General features: G+C 41.0%; 1 protein-coding gene across 3 annotated transcripts in view; it reads right to left on the bottom strand.

Moving 5' to 3' along the window:
• HDX (highly divergent homeobox) overlaps nucleotides 1-20,580 on the bottom strand; it is a 91,059-nt gene that overhangs the window by 50,536 nt on the left and 19,943 nt on the right. For all 3 annotated transcript variants that reach the window (XM_030576149.1, XM_030576150.1, XM_030576151.1), the window contains 2 exons: nucleotides 13,351-14,475; nucleotides 1,323-1,376 (listed from right to left, as the gene is read on the bottom strand). In XM_030576149.1, the coding sequence (XP_030432009.1) occupies nucleotides 1,323-1,376; nucleotides 13,351-14,475 (1,179 nt within the window). The remainder of the gene's footprint in view (nucleotides 1-1,322; nucleotides 1,377-13,350; nucleotides 14,476-20,580) is intronic.

Below are 20,580 nucleotides of genomic sequence, written 5' to 3'. Positions count from 1 at the left end.
TATCATAGGCCTGATCAAAGCCCATTTAAGTCAATGGAATTGCCTTCAATGGACTTTGGAGCAGGCCACATGTGATTCAGTGAACATCTGCAGTCTGCCAGAAAGTTCTCCATGGCCCATCACTGGAACTACTGACAGACATCAAAGAAACTGGAATGTGGTTACAATATGAAAAACCCTTTTTTCCTAATTTTAATAATTTTTCAAATGTGAAATTCAAACGTTTTCATGCTTATCACAATCTCAGACTAATTTTATGTGTAGAGTGCACAGCATAATTGATTATAATGGCAAAGTTATTAAAAATGTGGAATTTCTCTGAATATTGAGCTCACAACATTTAGGTTTAGGTTTTTGGGTTTTTTTTTAAAACTACATTTTACTAAAAGATTCCTTTGTTTAAAGCATATCTGTTTCTCATCTTTACCTTAGAAAACATGTAAGCATCAACATCTGCTCCTAACTTTATATTTATAAAAAGTAATATTAGATGTATTAAATATGGGTGCTTTTATATCTAGATAGGATTTACTGATAGTTGAATTGATACATTCTATAACTACATGTAAATAACAGAGTAAACATCTTCCCTCCCATTGCTACACTGCAACACTGACAGTGATTATTTTATGAAAATAGACTTCGAGCTGGAAGACTGGAAAGTTATGACGTTTTCAATAAAAAAAGTTTGTAAATATGAATAGACGTATATTTTTATACTATATTTAGCAATGCCTTATGACTTCAGAACACTCATCTGGTTGATTTCGCTTAATGGGCAAGGGTATAAAAAACTAAAATGTGAATAAAAATTACATTTGAGATAACTGACATACATTTTAGTCTAAATCTTGCTTCTCATATTTTATATATAGATATACAGATAGTATCAAGCAGGCTGGCAAACCAGGATTTGTCTCCTTATGAGTTTAGTTTTCCCTCTCTGAATTTTTGGGTCATGACCAGCCTTTGTTTCATCTTTAACACAAATGGCATCAAGTCTTGAAGTCTTTATCAATGGAAATAATCCCTATTTGTGCACAACAGATAGTGGGACTAAAGGCATGACGGGACCTAAGATTTCAATTTTGGGCTTTTAAAAGATTAGATACTGTACAGCTATTTATGGGGTATATTTACAGGCTACTGTTTGTGGCTACTATGAACAAAAAATAAAATAAAAAACAAAACAAAAAAACCCACAAGTTTCTGTTTTACCAAATACTCAAAGTGACATTTTTCTAGAAGTCATTAAAAAAAATTCTAATGTTTTTCCATGCCTTTACCTGGCCCATTTGCTGCTTCAAATGAAATGTACTTACTGCTCTTTTTCTGGAACACCCTGTAATCCAAGGCACAGTAAGGTTTCCTGAAATCTGTGGAAGCAAAAAAACAATTATCAATAGAGCACATGCTCAGACTGCTGGCATGGCAAATACTATGCATACAGCTTTGCATGACTTGTGCAAAATAATCCAGCTTCAAGGAAGTGTGTATTCATTGTGACAGAAGTGTCTCTCCAGATCTAAATACTCTTCCTTCCTGCTTAAGAAAAATGCTTGCAAGATTTTCATAGGGGGCCAAATTCTGTCTGTGTTATTCATGTGAGTAGCCTGACTACTGTGGGACTGCTCTGACGAGCTAGGTGAGCAGAGTTGCTCTTACTGACCTACTGTTTCAGGACTGACTTTGTACTTTATTATAGTAACACCAGTCCTTAAAAATTTTTTTTTTTAAATGTTGTCAAAATCAAAACATTTACAGAGCCCTTACTGAAAGAGTATCAAATTTATTCTGCAGCACTGGTCAAAATACATTTTTTTTATTGTAGTCTGTAGAATAGAACTACTAAATTAGGATAATATCCTAAATGAACAGCCAGCCAATCTCCCATTAATAAAAACGACCACAATACTGAGTGCTGCTGACTACCTACTACTATCATTGAGTTACAAAAGTTTAGCACCTCTTTGGATCAGGCCCAGTGGGAGATATGCACAAAGATTATGAGTAGAATATGGTCCTTAGTAATAACTATTGTTTTAGAGCCAATTCGTTTAGTCAGTTTTACGGAGGCAACTTTCATTTACTGTAGTGGAAGGTGGCCTTTAATAAAGCTACTGTTACACTTGGCAGGAAAAAAGGATACAAAGCACTTCTAAAATCAGTGTAATTCTGCCCTTTGTATATACAACTAGTGGCACGTTCCATTACCCAATTTCAATGCACAATTACAGTAACTGCAAGCTGGGCAAAGCCGTACACCCAAATTGTTTAAAATTTTCTTGTTTTTAAAGTGTCATTGTTAGGTTTCAGAAGTAACACCTCAACAAGATGAAAGTAAAACTCAAAATTTGGAAAATAGTTGCTTCAAGCTAGACAAAGTTACATTGACACATTCAGATGGTTGTATCTTCGCACCATGAGGCCTAGAAATTTGAAATGAAAACCTGAATTCTACATCATTTGAGTTTGTCATAAGCCCATCAAGCAGGCTGGATCTAGCTCATCGGCCAAGTGCATGAGACCACTAACTGCCAAAACATACCTTCCAATTGTATCTGTTTATGTGTACTGCTTTTCATGTAATGTGCCAGGGACATTAATAAATAAACCAGATTCAAAACAGTTGGTTTTCAGCATCAAACTTCTCTAGATAGCAGAAATTTGCATTTCAGAGTAATAAGTGATCGTTTTCAGGGGATCTCTCCTCTTGATCACCACAGATTCCCACCCTTCCAAAGAGGCATTTGCTTACATAAACCTGAAGTGTACTTCTTTCTCTCTCTGAATCAAACATGCAGGGTATGAAATAACATTCTATGCTGAATTTGGATTCTGGTACAAGCATTTTTTATGCACACCAGAAACTGAAGAGACTCTCAAAAAATTTAATAAAAGAAAAGAAAAGAAAGCCATCATAGATTTAATTCACCTATTTCAAAATATGGTAAATATAACACTTCCCTCCATGAATTATATTCATCATTAAAAACATTTACTAATTTCTGAACAAAGGCATATCCAAAACTATAATTATATCTTCCACAGCTAAACATTTATCCTTTGTACTTGCTACCTAAGACACTTTTGTATAGAAAATACCCTTTAAGAGTCTCCAGACTTCCTGTTTAGCCAGCCATCTTCTAGCTTGATCAGGATGCCCTCTCACTTTGGACCACAAAGGGATAGGGTTGCCAACTCTGTAATATTTAAAAAATGGACACTCCTGCAGGAGTGATGGAACCCCACCTGCCACCTCTTCCGCATAAAGTCCCCCCCCACACCCGCATCCTGTCTCTTCTCCCAAGGCCTTGCCCCCATTCACGTTCTTCCCTCTGCGGAGGGACTTGCAAGCAGAGCCAGGGCTAGGACCTGCAGCTGCCCAACACAGGTAGGAGGCAGCTCTGGCTGAGTAGGGGCTGGCAAAGGTGATGACCCAGTGCCTCCCCACTTGCAGTAACTGGACTTTGGGTGTCCGGTCAGTAGATCTGACTGGACACTGAGGAGGTCCGCTTTTCAACCACACTTTCCAGTCAAAATTTGGACACCTGGACACCCAAGGCACTAGTTCTCAAACTTTTGTACTGGTGACCCCTTTCACATAGCAAGCCTCCCAATGCAACCCCCTCTTATAAATTAAAAACACTTTTTATATATTTAACACCATTATAAATGCTGGAGGCAAAGTGGGGGTTGGGGTGGAGGCTGACAGCTCATGACCTCCCCTGTAATAACCTCGTGACCCCCTGAGGAGTCCTAATCCCCAGTTTGAGAACCCCTGCTGTAAAGAGAGGGAAACAAGGAAGTCAACATCACCAGTGTTTTTGTCAAAATACCATTCTGTGGTTGCTGCAGACATACATTGTCCTTTTCATAGTTTCATAGATTCTAAGGCCAGAAGGGATCATTGTGAACATCCAGTCTAACCTCCTGTATAGCACAGGCCATAGAACTTCCCCAAAATAATTCCCAGAGTGCATCGCTTTATAAATAAATAAATAAATCTTGATTTAAAAATTGTCAGTGATGGAGAATCTATGCAATCCTTGGTAAATTTTATCAAATGATTACTTACTCTCACCATTATGAAAGGTAAAGGCAATGTTTGTATTTACATAGTATCTGCAGTTTGTTAGGCAGGGTTTTCAATTATAAAACAAAACAAAAAATCAAGAATTTAAAGATACTATGTATATTTTTAATATTCATCCACCAACATAGTTTTAAGAAGCTAAACCAAGCTGTTACACTGCTTATGTGATTCACATTAATTTTTAGGGGCTGGACTGCAATACTCATACTCACGAAGAACAGTATCTAGTTCCTTGAGCAATCACACTGGATTTAAATGGGACTACTCAATTTGAGTAAGAGTTTCAGAATCTGGCCCTACATTAACACAGTAATTCAAATACAAGCACATAAAAGCTGATATTTACAAAGAACTGTCTTAATTGACATAAATCAGGTTAGATAATAAAAGGCCCCACATCATACTTTTACTAAACAAAACAAAAACGAAGCAGCAGCAGCAAGTACCATTCTCTACTACAGGTGGTGTTTGCAATTTCTACATCTGTCAGTCTATTATTAATTTCAGACAAATCTAGAATTTCTATCTTTGACATTTTCATGTGTTCAACAACTCTTCATAAGAGAAATGAAGTGGGACAGTTCTTTTTTTCAAAAAGAACGTAGAAAACATAATCCATAATTGCCATATCACTAAATAAACTAGTGCCTTTATAATTAACATTTTAAAAAAGTATCCCAGACCTCATCTGTACCTGGCTGCAATGTTTTACTTTTTCCATGTACAAAATAAGGGCAAATTACAGACAGCACAGTACAGAGTTAACAAAAATGTTTCCAAAACAGGGAAAGCTAATGTATTAAACAAAAAAGCACCCCATGTTCGTTTAAATTTAACTAAAATGAAATCCTAACATTTTGTACAAAGAAGCTTAAATTACATAATTTAACTTTATTCCTCTCCTCCCCGCCCCCCCCAAAAAGAAAAGACAGACATTAATTCAGCCCTGCAAGTCATGCAACTTGGTAGAGCTGCCTTGCTCCATGATTAAAAAAAGTCTTAAGACATTGATTATTCATTTTAATAGTTTGAATAGAAAAAAGCTGATGAATAAATAACTGGATAAATAATTCCAAAGAACCCCTTTGTGTCATGAAAATTGATTAACATAAATTTGATTAAATGATTTCAATTGGGGAGGTTATGAATAATTGCTAATTAGATATCCCACCAATGTTTAACAGTAATGAATTCATCAGGACACAAATCATCACTTCTTGCTCTTAATCATTATCTGTTATAATAACTGAGCATTTAAACAATTCAGTAACTCAAGCTTCATATGTTTCTGAATCTGAAGGATTTCCCAGGAATTTAAGAATTAGGATATTTACTCCCAGGTTGATGGACTAAATTATTCTACACTCGAGCAATAATATGAACAATGAATGACTGCATATGCTAGAGTGTCAGACCACTAAAATCTAAAAAAGAGTTTTCTCTTTTTTCCCCCAGGTTCTTTCTAGCGCCTCTCCAAAAGAACAATAAAAGCCGACACTGAAAAACCATTACCAAATATTCTTTATGTTTCCACATGCTCTTAATAAGTAAACACATAGTATGTCATAAATATTCATGGAAGTAGATTCCCTTAATGGGATACCATCCTGGCTCTTGGCCCAAAAGCCAGCCTATCTTGACAGTTTTCTCATTATGAAATTATTGCCACCAAGAAACACCCTATGTGGGGAAAGGGTCAGAGATGGAATTGGTTATTGGCTTGTTGGGGTGCTCTATTATAGAATAATGCATTTGATTTTGAAGGATGATCAGAGTTTTAGAAACGTGCGTGTTTTTAATATCTAAAACAAAAATAAATCAAATTTAAAAGTGGATCCTTGCCACATACAAAACTGTATATAAGAACATAATCAGTACATAAATTACTGTAGTGCATAAGTTAAGTTAAGTGGTAAATGTTCTAGAAGCCCCACTTGAGGAAGTGGTAGGCTGCTTGTGACTCAGGAACCTCTTGGTGTCAAATGGCAGAAGGCAAAGACTTAATATGGTTTGGGATCCCCTGGGTCTAGTAGCTACATACTTATTTCAAAGAGTATCATTTAAGGTACACGTGTACACACACACACGTACACACACACACAAAAAACTGTTTTTAAGGCACACAAGACAGGTCACCAGAAGGTGATAAACTGGTTCTGTTCAGGCAAGAGATAAGAGACACTTACATTCATAGGACACATTTGTGTGTCTTACAATAGAAGTCTGATGGAACACGGTATCACCAGCTAATCAAGACTGCAAAGTTTATGAGAGACCACAAAATCTACAGGAAGAAATACACAACAGCAGGGTTTCCAGTTTAGGACTAAGATCAAAGAATTAGTTTGGTATATCAGAAGAATGCAAGGAGACATGATAATTTTCACGTAGTGAGTACACTGACAGTGGACTTGCTTCATGAACAAAAAAAATAAAATAATCACAACTCTGGCTGTAATACACTTGAAGGATTTTGAGTGACCTTTTGCTCTTATGACATAACGTCTTATTAGTTAAGTTTAGGCTCTAGTAAGCAATTTATTTTTTTTTTTAATACACGTGACCCTTTTTTTCCCCAGTATTTGTGCTTGCTATCATTGGAATCTCTGTTCTTTGTTAAATAAACTTACACTTTCTTTCTCTGTAAACAAATTTAAGTGCTATATGATAAGCAGAACTGTGTTCTACAGCATAACTAGAAAGCTGTGGTATACTGTTCCTTTAGGAACAGAGGAGCTGGGAATTCTGAAAGTGTCCTGAGTATCAGGGGCTGGGAAACTCCAGGGAGATGCTCAGAGGTTGGAGTGTGCCTATCATTAACCTGCAAGGAGAAAGCCGGGCTTGTGGAGGCCTGGAATGCAATGCTTGTGGTACCAGAGGCTGATGGTGATGGGGAACTGACCCACTGCAGACACCAACAAGACTTCCTCATATTAAGGGCAGGTGGTAGTGAAATGCCTCACAACCCTGTGTAGCCCCAGGAAGAGTCATAATGCTCAGCTCTCAAAAACCAGCATATTCCCTCAAGATCTCATCTACACAGCCCCTGTGCCAATATCCCCACTCTGGATACATGCTTTCTGCAGAACCTGGATGCCATAAGCTCCTGCCCTCCCCCTCATCACCCACTGCTACCCCCCAAATCTACCATCTTACGGAGGATTTCACAGCAAAGAGGCCAGTGACAAGTAAATTAATGCTGACAGGGTCTGTATTAACTTAAGTCACAACATTTTTGCAAGGTTGGAAATGGGCACAGGATCAAAGACACCATGAAAAAAACAAAAACAAAAAACACAACAGCTGTTCCCCCTGTGATGCTGCCTAGCAGGTTGCCAGCTCAGCCCAAGGCAGCAGGCTAATTCACCCCAATGCTAACAGAATTCAAAGGAGTGTCAAAAGATATTGTACTGTTATCAGACCAATTCTGATCTGCTAAAGTAGTTCAAAGAAATGTTAATATTATTGTCTTCACTCATCTGTAAGTTCACATTATCTTTGTCCCAGGAGTTAATTAGCCCTAGATCAGATGGATGTATTAGTGTATAATAGGGATTAAATACACCTCTACCCCGCTATAACACAGTCGTGGGGAGCCAAAAATCCCTACCACGTTTTAGCTGAAACCTGTTATATCGGGGTAGGGGCAGCAGGGCTTCAGTGGTGATTTAAAGAGCTCCCGGATCCAGCTGCTGTGGGGAGCCCCAGGCCCTTTAAATCTCCGGCAAGCTCCGCTGCTGCAGCCCCGGTGTAGTGGTGGCAGGGTTCCAGTGGGATTTAAAGGGCCCGGAGCTCCCCGCAGCAGCTGGAGCCCCAGACTCTTTAAAGTGCCGCCGGAGCCTCGCTGCTACTGCGCTATACACGAACCTGTGTTATATTGGGTTGTGTTATAGCGGGGGCCCCTGCTCCAGCTTGTTGATGTGGCTCAGGGCTGCTTCTGGGGCTGCTCCCACTAGCACGGGGCTGAGGCTGCTCCATCGGGCCAGGCCATGGGGTTGACAGGCCAGTGCAGCTGGGGATGCGCTAGCACACCCAGGGGTGGGGAGTTAATGGTTAGGTTGTATTATCCATTAAGACTAATGCTTACCAGTTAACCGTTTACTATTTTACATCCCTAGTGTGTAGATGAGAATTTATTTAATGTGTGAAACTGCATGAAAACTAATGAAGGATTGTTTCTGGTTATCACATTGTTCATGAAAACTAATGAAAGATTGTCTAAACTGCTGTAACTGAATGCTTTGTGCACATATGTGCAACTGAATTGCCCATCAAACGGGACTGAACTGTAAATGAAGAAGTATGTTAACTTCAAAGTATAGGTCATTATGCTCAACAATGGAAAACCCTTTGTTGACTACACACAGACAAAGTTTGTGGGAGGGCTCATGCTATGATGGGAAGTTGTCAGATTGCATTCCAGGGAAAGCAGCTATAAGAAGAAACCCTAAGAGTGATCCAGTATCTCTGGACTGATGGATTCTGACAGGGGGAATCTTGAGCAATTGGACAGAGGTCACTAAAGCCCTTTTGGGTAACCCTGAGAGACTTATTGAGAACTAGCATACTACAGCTCTGTTATCATTTGGCATACAAACTCTAACTCACCTGTAATGTATTTTACCTGCTTTAACGTCTCAATAACTCTCATTTCTTCTTCTTAGCAAATATATCTTTAGTTAGTTTACTAGAGAAATTGATAACGGCTTTGACTTTGGTGTGAGATCAAGAACATCCAGTGACATGGGGTAAGTGACTGGCCCTTTGGGGTCAGGAGTGATCTAATGTGTGGTGACTTTTGGTTTTAATAACCTTTTATCACAAATTCCAGTTTGTCTTGGTGGTAAAGTAGGGATTGGAGAGACTGAGGACTGTCTGTGGCTCCACAGTAAGATTAATACAGTAATCCAGGAGTTCACACTTGTTACTGGCTTGGTGAAATATAATAAAATATACCACCAGTATGGGATGTCTGCCTTGTTTTCTGACAGTCTGACCTGAGATTGGCACACACATCTGTAAGCCATATCAGTCACAGTGACACCCCCATTCCTGGCCAAAAACTGCATGTTGCAAAACATTCATGAGGGACATACACAAAAGTCAGAGGAAATACAGAGGCAAAACTGGTCCCTTTCTAAGGCCCACCGAACAGAATACACCTTGTTTTCATCCCACTAGCCATAGAAACAAAGGGAATGAAAAGGAATGCCTAATGATTTGTTTGTAATAAGCCAGGTTTGATTGTAATAGTTCAATTGCATGTTAGTTTTTCTGACATAACTATAACAAATCTGTACAAAGTTATAATGATTGGGATGTTCTAATCTGTATTATACTGTATCTTACCCTACTGCAGGCACCATGAAGTAGCATGAGGAGTCTCAATATCTTTCAAAGGGGAAACACTAATATCTTTTATTGGACAAATGTTGCTGGGAGCGAGAAAGTTTTGAGCCCCACAGAGTTCTTTTCAGGTCTGGGAAAGGTACTCCTAGCTTCACAGTAAAATGCTAAAGAATCTGTTCCACCTTGCATAAGTAGTTAGCCACTATTATCTCTTACAATATGTTCTAAGTACTTATGCGAAACAATCTGTCCCACCTTGCTTGTTGCTGTGAAACTGGGATTACCTTTCCTAGGCCATGTCTACATCTAAAATTTTGCAGCGCTGGTTGTTACAGCTGTATTAGTACAGCTGTATAGGGCCAGCGCTGCAGAGTGGCCACACTTACAGCAACCAGCGCTGCAAGTGGTGTTAGATGTGGCCACACTGCAGCGCTGTTGGGCGGCTTCAAGGGGGGTTCAGGGAACGCGAGAGCAAACCGGGGAAGGAGACCAGCTTCGCCGCGGTTTGCTCTCGCGTTCCCGGAGCCACCCTGCAAACCGCAGGGAAGGAGACCTGCTTGCTCGGGGTTCCGGGAACGAGAGAGCAAACCGCGGCGAAGCTGGTCTCCTTCCCCGGCTTGCTCTCTCGTTCCCGGAACCCCGAGCAAGCAGGTCTCCTTCCCTGCGGTTTGCAGGGTGGCTCCGGGAACGCGAGAGCAAACCGCGGCGAAGCTGGTCTCCTTTCCCGGTTTGCTCTCTCGTTCCCCGAACCGCCGAGCAAGCGGTTCTCCTTCCCTGCGGTTTGCAGGGTGGCTCCGGGAACGAGAGAGCAAACCGCGGCAAAGCTGGTCTCCTTTCCCGGTTTGCTCTCTCGTTTCCCGAACCGCCGAGCAAGCGGTTCTCCTTCCCTGCGGTTTGCAGGGTGGCTCCGGGAACGAGAGAGCAAACCGCGGCAAAGCTGGTCTCCTTTCCCGGTTTGCTCTCTCGTTCCCCGAACCGCCGAGCAAGCGGTTCTCCTTACCTGCTTGCTCGGGGTTCCGGGAACGAGAGAGCAAACCGGGGAAGGAGACCAGCTTCGCCGCGGTTTGCTCTCGCGTTCCCGGAGCCACCCAGCAAACCGCAGGGAAGGAGACCTGCTTGCTCGGGGTTCCGGGAACGAGAGAGCAAACCGGGGAAGGAGACCAGCTTCGCCGCGGTTTGCTCTCGCGTTCCCGGAGCCACCCAGCAAACCGCAGGGAAGGAGACCTGCTTGCTCGGGGTTCCGGGAACGAGAGAGCAAACCGGGAAAGGAGATCAGCTTGATTACCAGAGGCTTCCTCCTTCCACGGAGGTCAAGAAAAGCGCTGGTAAGTGTTTACATTGGATTACCAGCGCTGGATCACCAGCGCTGGATCCTCTACACCCGAGACAAAACGGGAGTACGGCCAGCGCTGCAAACAGGGAGTTGCAGCGCTGGTGATGCCCTGCAGATGTGTACACCTTCAAAGTTGCAACGCTGTAACTCCCTCACCAGCGCTGCAACTTGCTGATGTAGACAAGCCCCTAGATCTGAAGAAGAGCGCTGTGTGGCTCAAAAGCTTGTCTCGCTCACGAACAGAAGGTTGGTCCAATAAAAGATATTATCTCACCCTCCATGTCTCTCTAATATCCTGGACTGATATGGCTACAACTAAACTGCACAAAAAGGGCAACTCAGTTTTCATTCCAAAGGGCTCTTTACCTAAGAAGGGATGCATTCCTAGGGGATATACTTTGGAAAAGACTATACTGAACCATTGGTAACTAGTACAAAGCCATACTATTAAGACTAAACAGAAAGACTCCCTTTCCCAGGAACAAAAGAATCCTTTGAAATAGGTTAATACTGTTGTTGGGTCTAAACTTTTGGTGAACTTTGGAGCCAAAAAAACACCCAGACTGGCCGTCTCTGCATAATCCTTTCTGAACCTTTTTTTTGAACAAAGCACTGACCTGCAAACTACTCATGACACCCCCTTCCTCAAGTAGCCATTAGCCTTTATCTCTATGCATTTACTTGTTAAACTTGCTTTTCCTGTAAAATCTTGATTGATTATGCATGACCATTATCTTTTATTAATCACTTTGTTTACTTCTGTGTATAAATATTGATGCTCACCCCTAATAAAGGGGCCACACTTATTCTAAAGCTTTTGGGGTAGTGTGAGCCCGTTGATCAACGCATTGCTGTTTGGTCTCTGACAGAATTGTGTGCCCAAATTCCAACTCCGCACGAACTTGGGTGTTGGAGAGGTGAGTGAGGACTTGCTTTATTACCTAACACTGTCTGAAGTTTTTTTACAGCAATATGAGGAAGAAGTGGTCTATTTGTGCAATAGAAAAAAACCTGATTCAAGCTTCCCGATTATAAAATAATTATGGAGATGCATGCATTATATGGGAAGGCTGGTTACAGATTTGCTAATTTCTTATGTGAACAGCTGGCCTAATGTTTAACAAGTTAATGAGGACTTTTGATATCTAGTTTCCTAAGACCAGTGATGAGGAGACACCGAAAAGAATCTGCCACTGCCACCATGTCATGAACTAAAAACCAAGAATGTCATTTGTTTGCAACAACAGTGAAGAAAAACAAGAAAATACATTTAGATATGTGAAGTTTCTAGTTACCAACTCTTAAGCTGTACAGACGGCACTTTTGCAGCTTTTAACAGCTCATGGCTAGACAAAAATATGTTTACAGGCTTTTCTTCATTTTCACAACTCTGTTTTTTCTTAAGTAAAGGCACTTTGTTTAAATAACATTCTGATCCAAATTTGCACTTTAACAGCAAGTGCTAATTGACCATCTCTAGAGAGGAGAAAAGCTCTATCCATTAAGGGAGAGAAAGGATAATAAGCATAGCACATGCACCCAAAATGGCAAGGAGATTGCTTGTGAGGATTTGCAATTCCTATTCATAGAGGTCACAAAAACTATGGACAGGGTGTATGCTAATGGCCCTTTAAAACTTGCGACTGCCACAGAACTGTGACATTCCTGGTAGTATCTTATGATGAAAAGTGACATTTATTTAAAGAGTTAAACTACAGTAGTGAGAAAAGTATTTAGAAGAAGGTGTTGAACTTCTGGGATGCCTCAGTTTTACCATTAAGGAGACTACAGTTCCTCTGAAAGAGGAACAGCAACCAATGTCATGTTAGGAGACAATGCTCAAATCTATATCCTCATCATGATCATCAAGAGCTCCTTAACTCAGGTTCCAGGCACTGCGCTATACTGGAAAGCACAACAGTTCTGCCACTTTGAAACCAACTCTGATGCTTCCTGCAGTTTCTTTTCCTCCAACAAATGGATCCACAATGATTTGCAATGCTCCAGCCACTGCTGGACACAGGTCTTTCTTCTGCCCCCCAGTAATCTGCACTCGCATTTCTCCTCTCTCTTTACCTCTGTAAGCATATTTTATGGGCATGAGATGCAACCTGGGTCCTGGAGATGCCCTCATTACATCTCCTGTAACACAAATGGTGCAAACTAAACTCCAAGGGTGAAGGACTCCAAGGGTAACTGGTGTCTGCCAACACCCTGACTAATTGGAAAAAGATCCCAATCGCCATAAAAAAACAGGAAGCAAAAAAGAGTATATGGTAGCTTGGTGAGCAGGGGGAAAGAAGGAGGAACTGATGCTTACCATTTCTAACAATGAATCCAAAACTTTCATTTCAAGGAGAGGGGATGGATGCACTCAAAAAGGAGGAAGCGACTGATATGATTTGCCCTATATGCCAGACTCAGCTCATAGCATTTAGGAGAAAACCTGAAACAGGGCCAAGGAACAGTGTAAACTTTCATCAATGGATCAAGATATATTAGTCTACATTTTCAGCTTTCACAGAAGAAGAGTCTTGAAAATTTGAAAGGCAAAAATAAATGTACAGATTACCTGATAGTTGTTTTGGTTTTGCGACAGCCTCAGTTGATTTGAAGATGTAAAATGAGGAGAAAAGTTACTTCTTGATGGATTAGCAGTACTATACAGTGTACTGGATGGTGTATGTAATGAGGTCCGTGGAGGCAACCGGTAGTCTCTGTTATGATATAATACATTGTCAGGCAAGTCCCTGGAATTCACCATCTGTGAACTGCAGCTCACACTTCTGCCTGGTCCAGACAAAGCTGTGCTTTGGTTCTCCACTCGAAGGGAACTGCTATTTTCACAAAACCTTGAATAACTTTGTATTTGTGCTCCCATAGATGCAAGCTCTTCCTCTCTAGCATATTCATCATCAGCATCTCCTGTTTCCATTGCAATGGACAGGCAACTGCCTTCGACCGAACAAGGCTTCTGTGTTGTATTTCCTCCCATAATTCTTTGAGATTGATCAGTAACTGCCAAGGAAAAAACTTCACGAATTTCCAAGTTTTGTGTGCTACAAGAAGGGTCTCGAACATTAGCTCTTTGTCCAGATGGGATGTGTGATGCAAAGGCTGTGTGTTCTGGTTTGTGTAACCTCTGACACCCCACTGGTTCAGCTTTACATGGCCTGTGGCATATTATTGGCTTTTGAGGTAACACTAACTCTGCAGTCTGGACCGATGAACCACCATAATTTTTCTTAGTATGATTGTATATGGAGTTTGCAGAATTCAACACACTTGTTTGTCTTGACAAAATAATAGTTTTTTCCCCCAGGAGCAGCGAAGCACCTTTACAATGTGATACTTGTCGTCCTACAGGGATATGCTGCTGCTGAAATTCTGTATCACTTTTTCCAGGTTGTCTCTGAATAGAGTTTTTATGTATCTCAGTCATTGAAGCATTAGTCTGTTTCGTGGATCCCTGCCTGCTGGATGAACTAGCTGGGCTATATATACCAGTTACTATTACATCGTTGTTAGATGATGTCCAAGAAGACTGCTGGCTTTGGGATCGAGCAATGTTTACCACATTTCTGACAGCTACTTCTGGAGGCACTGTAGGGGTGCTAGGAACAGTCCTAGGTGGGGTGCCTCCAGATTCTGCAACATTCTTGCTGCTCATCTTTCTTCTTTTATTGCCAACCCAAGTCTGCAAATACAAAATATTAATATATAAGAATGTTAGCCACACTCAGTTTTTCTTAATATTCAAAGCCTCAATCTTCCAAAGACTTCTGCATGTATATAAGTCTTTACAATTAATATTTAAATTACTAATATATTAGAAATGGGTAGCATCAAAAATAGTTGTAAGGGGGAGGGGAAAGAGACATGTCTTCATTATGCAAAAATCAAAACCACAGATGATGGGGATCCAGGTCCCATTTTATCCAAATGCCTGAAGTTCAGTAGAGTGAAGATTTCTAGTTCTGGCCCACCTCAGAAAAGAATATACAACTTGTTGCATCTCCCCTCTTCTTGCCCCAAAATTATCTTTGCATAAACATGGCAGAAGCTTGTGGTTTTCTCCTCCACATACTTGAACTTGGTTTTACCTTTCATTTTTTATTGTGAAGAAAAACCAAACAAGGATACACTAGGTGTTTAATTCCTTCCCCTTCCCAATTTCAACTTTTACATCTAATGAAAACAAGGTACTCCTGAAACCAATAATTATACTGAGAGATTCAGCATAATCAGTATCTTTACTATCCAATAGCTGAGATGTTTTCAAAATTGCCATACTACAGACACTTATCTTCTCTTATTTTTTTAATTTAATTAAAAATATATGTATACACACAAGCGTTGTCAAAGTATCAATGAATCCCAAGTCAGGGGAAAAGTTTTCCAACACAAAGGGACTGAATTGAAGATTGGTCAAAAAAGAATTGTAAAAATGTTTGTCTTTTTAATTTAACTTTTTAAATCATATACCTCAAGAGCTGCTTTTAGTGAGAAAAACTGATCTGATTACATAAATCTAATACAGACTAAGGGGATTAGGTTCAACAGACAGAATAATTTCCCATTACAGATATTTCTGTAACTAACAGTGATAAATATTTGAAATTATATACAAGATATTTAAAACAGTGGAGGCTGTTTTATGCAAAAGTCTCTCTTTTGAAGAGAACAAGCTAGAGATCTTTAGTGATTTTGTACTTAAGTTCCAAAAACCCATTACTGGTTTCAAACAAAATACATCAAGTAGGAAAACTTGCTCTGAAACTAATGAATGAAAATGTATTTAACAAAGGTAGTGGGGAACACTAACTTCAGCATTTCAACAGAGTGTTGCTTGTAACTTTTATTAGAAGCAGCAGGCACAGGTGCAGGCTCTGTGAGTACTCCAGGGCTGGAGCACTCATGTTGGGGGCGGGGGGGGGAAGGCAGCCCCTCTATCAGCACCTCCGCCACCCTCCAGTGCCTCCCATCAATCAGCACCTCCTGCCCACCATGGAACAGCTGATCTGCGGCATGCAGGAGGCACTGGGAGGGAGGGAGGGAAGAGCGAGGGTGGGGGAGGAGCAGGAAGAGACAAGATGGCGGTGGGGACTTGCGGGAAGGGGTGGAGTGCAGGCGGGGTGGGAGGGGAGCACCCCTCTGACACATTAGAAAGTCGGCGCCTATGACAACATGCATGGTGTTGCAATATCAGTACTACACAAACAACCTTTACCATGAAGGAGGTGGGATTAATTTACATACTCATAAGAGTTTCATATCAAGTTGTCTGCAGTGTTGTTGTAGCCATGTTGGTGTCAGGATGGGTGAGAGAATATCTTCTATTGGATCAACTTCTGTGCTACACTGGCAATTTACAGCGCTGCAACTTTCTCACTCAGATGTGTGAAAACAGGCCCCCCCGCCCAAGCACAGCAAGTTTCAGCACTGTAAAGCACCAGCGTAGACAGTGCACCAGCGCTGGGAGCTGCGCCCCTCGTGGAGGTGGGGTTTTTAGAGCGCTGGGAGCATTGCCAGGGTAGACTAGCCCAGAGCTCTTCAGGTCCTGGAAAGGTACTCAGGGTCACAGCTAAACAGAAGGTGAAACAGACTGTTTAACATAAATAGTTGTCATGTATTGTAAGAGAGCATTTAAGGTGAAGTGGCACTTAATACCTCTGCTGTCATAGAACCAGTGTTTAATAGGTTACAGATTGTAGTAATAACCCATAAATCCAGTATCTTTATTAAGCCCATGATTTTTAGTGTCTAGCAAAGTTATGAATTCAGACTCCCAGGCTTAAATTAAATGTAGACAAAGGTACTGAATATGCCTATCACAATGTGCACCCAGACAATCACTATGCTCTTGAATGAACTCACACAGAAAAATTATAAAAAGACAAAGACACAATATCACAATTTTCAGACCACTCCATATCTGACCTCTCAGGCCTCATCCTCAAAAGGAAACCTGCACAAACACATTTAAAAGATGCTTAAATTTACAACTTTGCTAGACCCTAAAAATAACGGTTTTAATAAAGACACTGGATTATGCCTTATTACTGTCCGTTACAGCTATTCCCCTATTCCATTTTGTTTCCCCAGACTCCATTTTGTTTTCTGTTCTCCTGTGGCCGCCCTTCCCTGGCTGTTAAGTTGTTTACCAGGGCCACTGCCCTTCTCAAAGGGAGGGCCCCTTAAGTTGTTTAACAAGAGCCATTGCCCTTCTCAAAGGGATGGCCACTTGTGCTGCATGCTAAATGGGACCACTGCCCTTTTCAAAGGGTTAGTCCTGTTATCACCTCGTTGAACCTGGGCTTGGTGTAGGGTAGGCAATGTCCAGAGCTGCAAGGCCTATTGTGGTTTTAAGATCCTGGGCATGAGTCATAGTCTCATGTGCTCTTGAGTCACCTATTGCACAGGACTATGTCCAGGCATGTCTCTGGGCTTACCTTCAGTTTTTCCCCTGTGCCCCCTCCCCTGTGACAGAGGGAGCCTATCAGGATTACTGGTGGGAAACTGCCCAAGTTTGCCTTTAAAACCAGACATTTTTGAAACACACCTCAGAAAGGTTCCTGCATTGCTGCCTGGTCTGATCAGCCAGGGGTTCTGGGGGGTCCTTTCTCCGCTCTCGTTTTATTTTTGAGCGTACCCCCGTTTTTGAACCCCCCCCCACGAAAAACGAATTGCTACCTGAGAGATCTCCTGATTATTGAGACTGTACCGAACCCTCCTTGCCTCTTCTGATGTTGCTGCTGCTTCTGCCTTTGCTGCTGCCTTGGGGACTGGTAAGAATCCCTCTGTAAAACTTTCTAACTTCCTATTATTTTAGCTGCTGGCTCTGTTTCCCCAGCACACAGACTCAAGCTAAACCTTGGTCTGTGCCTTAAAACCTCTCTTAAACTACAGGGCTCTTTGCCACTGCTAAGCTCTGCTCCTGTGGGCTTTGCCTTGGGGCTCTCTGCTTTCAGCTGTATCCACCGCTGTAGCTACCATCCCTTGGCTTCCTTTGGAGCTGGGTCCTGGATACATACCACTCTGCCCTCTGTAACCTCCCCATAGCATAAGGTGCACCATAGGTCTTGTTTTTTTTTAATAAGTCATAGTTTGTTAAGATTGTAGAGCTTGTAAGTTTCTGTGATATTTGTTGTGTTGCCTAATTGTTGGTTAAGATAAGTTTAGAAAATCATTGCCTGGTTGTATTCTGTAGCTGCTTGTCATTTTATATAAGTTTGATTAAGTTAGGGGATAGATAAGGTTTTTACTATTTAAATTTGTCTTCCCACTGCCCCAATTCCCCCCCCCCCGAGTTCCCCAGTCACTTATTGCAGTCTCTCTGCTGTTTAAACTTGCAGCCTGTCTGCTCTCTGTGTCTCCCTGAGTTTAAATCTCCCTCTGTAGTGCCTCTATCTTTGGTTTCTGCTCCACCACGTGCTCCTCTTCCCCCATCCTCTAACCTCATTCCTCTACCACTGCCTTTCTCTCTCTCTCTCTCTCTTTTAATCCCTTCCCCCACGTGTTCACCCCGCTCCTACTGCCAAACCTCAATTGTATTACTGAAGTCTAGCATAAAACCCCATTGGTTACCCTTTTTCTCTCTCACACACCTCACATTTATATTTACACCACTGTGACACATTTTTACCTAAAGTTGTTGGTTATTTAACACATTTTACCCATAACTGTTAGTTGGTTATATGCTGCTGTGACACACCCTTTACCTAGAAATTGTTAGCTACCTGTTACATTTATACTTCAGTGTTAGTTGGTTACCAACTGTATTGTACCCCACTGTATTGTACCCCACTATTGAAACCCCCTATACTATACTAAAAGAACTCCCTCCCCAATTGCCTACCTTAACAAACCCCATACCCCTCACTATTAAATTTTCCCTGTTTTTGCATTTTCTTAATAAAGTTTATTTTGCACCCCACCTGTGTGGTAATTGCTCCCCAAGATCCCATATACCTGCAGGCAGGGACAATTACAACAGTCTGTAACTCATTAATCCTCCTTTTTTTGTCCTATGACTGCAGTGGTGTTAACTGTCCACTCCACATTGAATGGCCTCTTACAATATGCTAACTACTTATGCAAAACAACCTGTTCCACCTTCTCTTTAGCTGTGACATTTTTGTACCTTTCCCAGACCCGAAGAAGAGCTCTGTGTAGCTGGAAAGCTTGTCTCTCTCACCAAGAGAAGTTGGTCCAATCAAAGATACTACCTCACCCATCCTGTCTCCTTCTACTGATGCCTAGTCTACACTAGAAAATCAGGTTGGCTTAACTGTGTTGGTCAGGGTAAAAAAATCCACCCCCCTAAGCGGCGGCGTTAAGCCACTCTAAGTCCTCATGTAGACAGTGATAGGCTGACAGAAGAATTCTTCCCCCGACCGAGCCAATGGGAGAACCCCTCCCATCACGTAAGTCGCATCAAGACTGAAATACTACAGTGGCACAGCTGCAGTGGTCCAGCTGTACCACTAGGGTAACCAGATGTCCAAATTTTATCAGGACGGTCCTGATTTTGGGGGCTTTTTCTTATATAGGCACCTATTACTCCCCACCTCCTGTCCCGATTTTTCACACTTGCTGTTTGGTCATCCTATGCACCACTAGCATTTTAAGTGTACACAAGCTCTAAATTTGACTTCAGATTTGTAACTGTCAATTTCTGCTAATTTATATGCTTCAGTATAAAGAGGAGAGTTATGGACATAAGGATCCACTAGAAAATAAGAGCTTCCTTCTGCTCACATTCAGGTTAGTGACAAAACTCCTTAGACATCTATGGATGCAGGATCAGACTGTAAGTGTGTACACAGATCATATAGTACAATTTTTGTTGCTGTGCCACTTTGCTGATCTTTGGTGTGTAGCAAAATGGTGACGAGTTAACTCAAACAAGAGCTGAAAATTCAGCAAACCAAAGTGATCAGTTTTACTCAGAACAAAAAGGAGGATTTATTCTGTACTTATTCTGGATTTTATACAAATACTTTTTTTTTTTTTTTTTTAAAGACAGCCAACTCCACCTTACATTCTGATACACCCACATAGTTGTTTAGAGTTTAATATCTGAACCTCATATCTATGGAAATTCACTGGAAATCTCACCTCAAGACAAAAGTAGTCTGATGCTCATATTAACAGAAGAGAGCAGTTTTCTGCATTACCATCCATCTACTAGCATGTATCATGCAAAATACAGAATGATACCAATGACGACATCTCATTTACAAGTTCTAATGATCAATATAAAAACAAATTTAACAATTGTAACGATACATAGCCCCCGATCTAGCAAAGCACTTAATTTAAGCACATGATTAAGCATGCAAATCATCCCACTGACTTCAATAGTTACACATATAAATGCTTGGATCAGCAAGGATTTATATTCCTCGCATAATGTTTTTAGTTCTGCTCTCTTCTTAAGAGGAAACAAGCAGCCTCCAACCCAAAACATGACTAGCCACAAGTTTCAGGAAAAAGCAAATTAATCTCTCTCCCAATTAGCTCACAATCGCACACATTAATTAGAAATGCATATCTGAAAACTTGTTGCATCCTGTGGTCCTATTTGTTTTACTTCTATTCAGATAATATCCTTTTCAAACTGAAATTATATCAGAAGAAAAACTATAAAATATATTTAAAAAAACCCAGTTTGGAACTAATAGAAAAATCACCTCATCATTCAGCAAAATTAATACTCAATTGTCAAATCAAACAGTTATTTTAAAACATATACAAAAAATTGAAGTAAAACTGCTTTGGTAAAATACTTCACAATTAC

This window comes from Gopherus evgoodei, chromosome 9 (assembly GCF_007399415.2).
Source record: "Gopherus evgoodei ecotype Sinaloan lineage chromosome 9, rGopEvg1_v1.p, whole genome shotgun sequence".
Classification (NCBI taxonomy): domain Eukaryota; kingdom Metazoa; phylum Chordata; order Testudines; family Testudinidae; genus Gopherus; species Gopherus evgoodei.
Note: the sequence above shows the minus strand (reverse complement) of the source record. Positions and strands in the feature narration are given on the sequence as shown.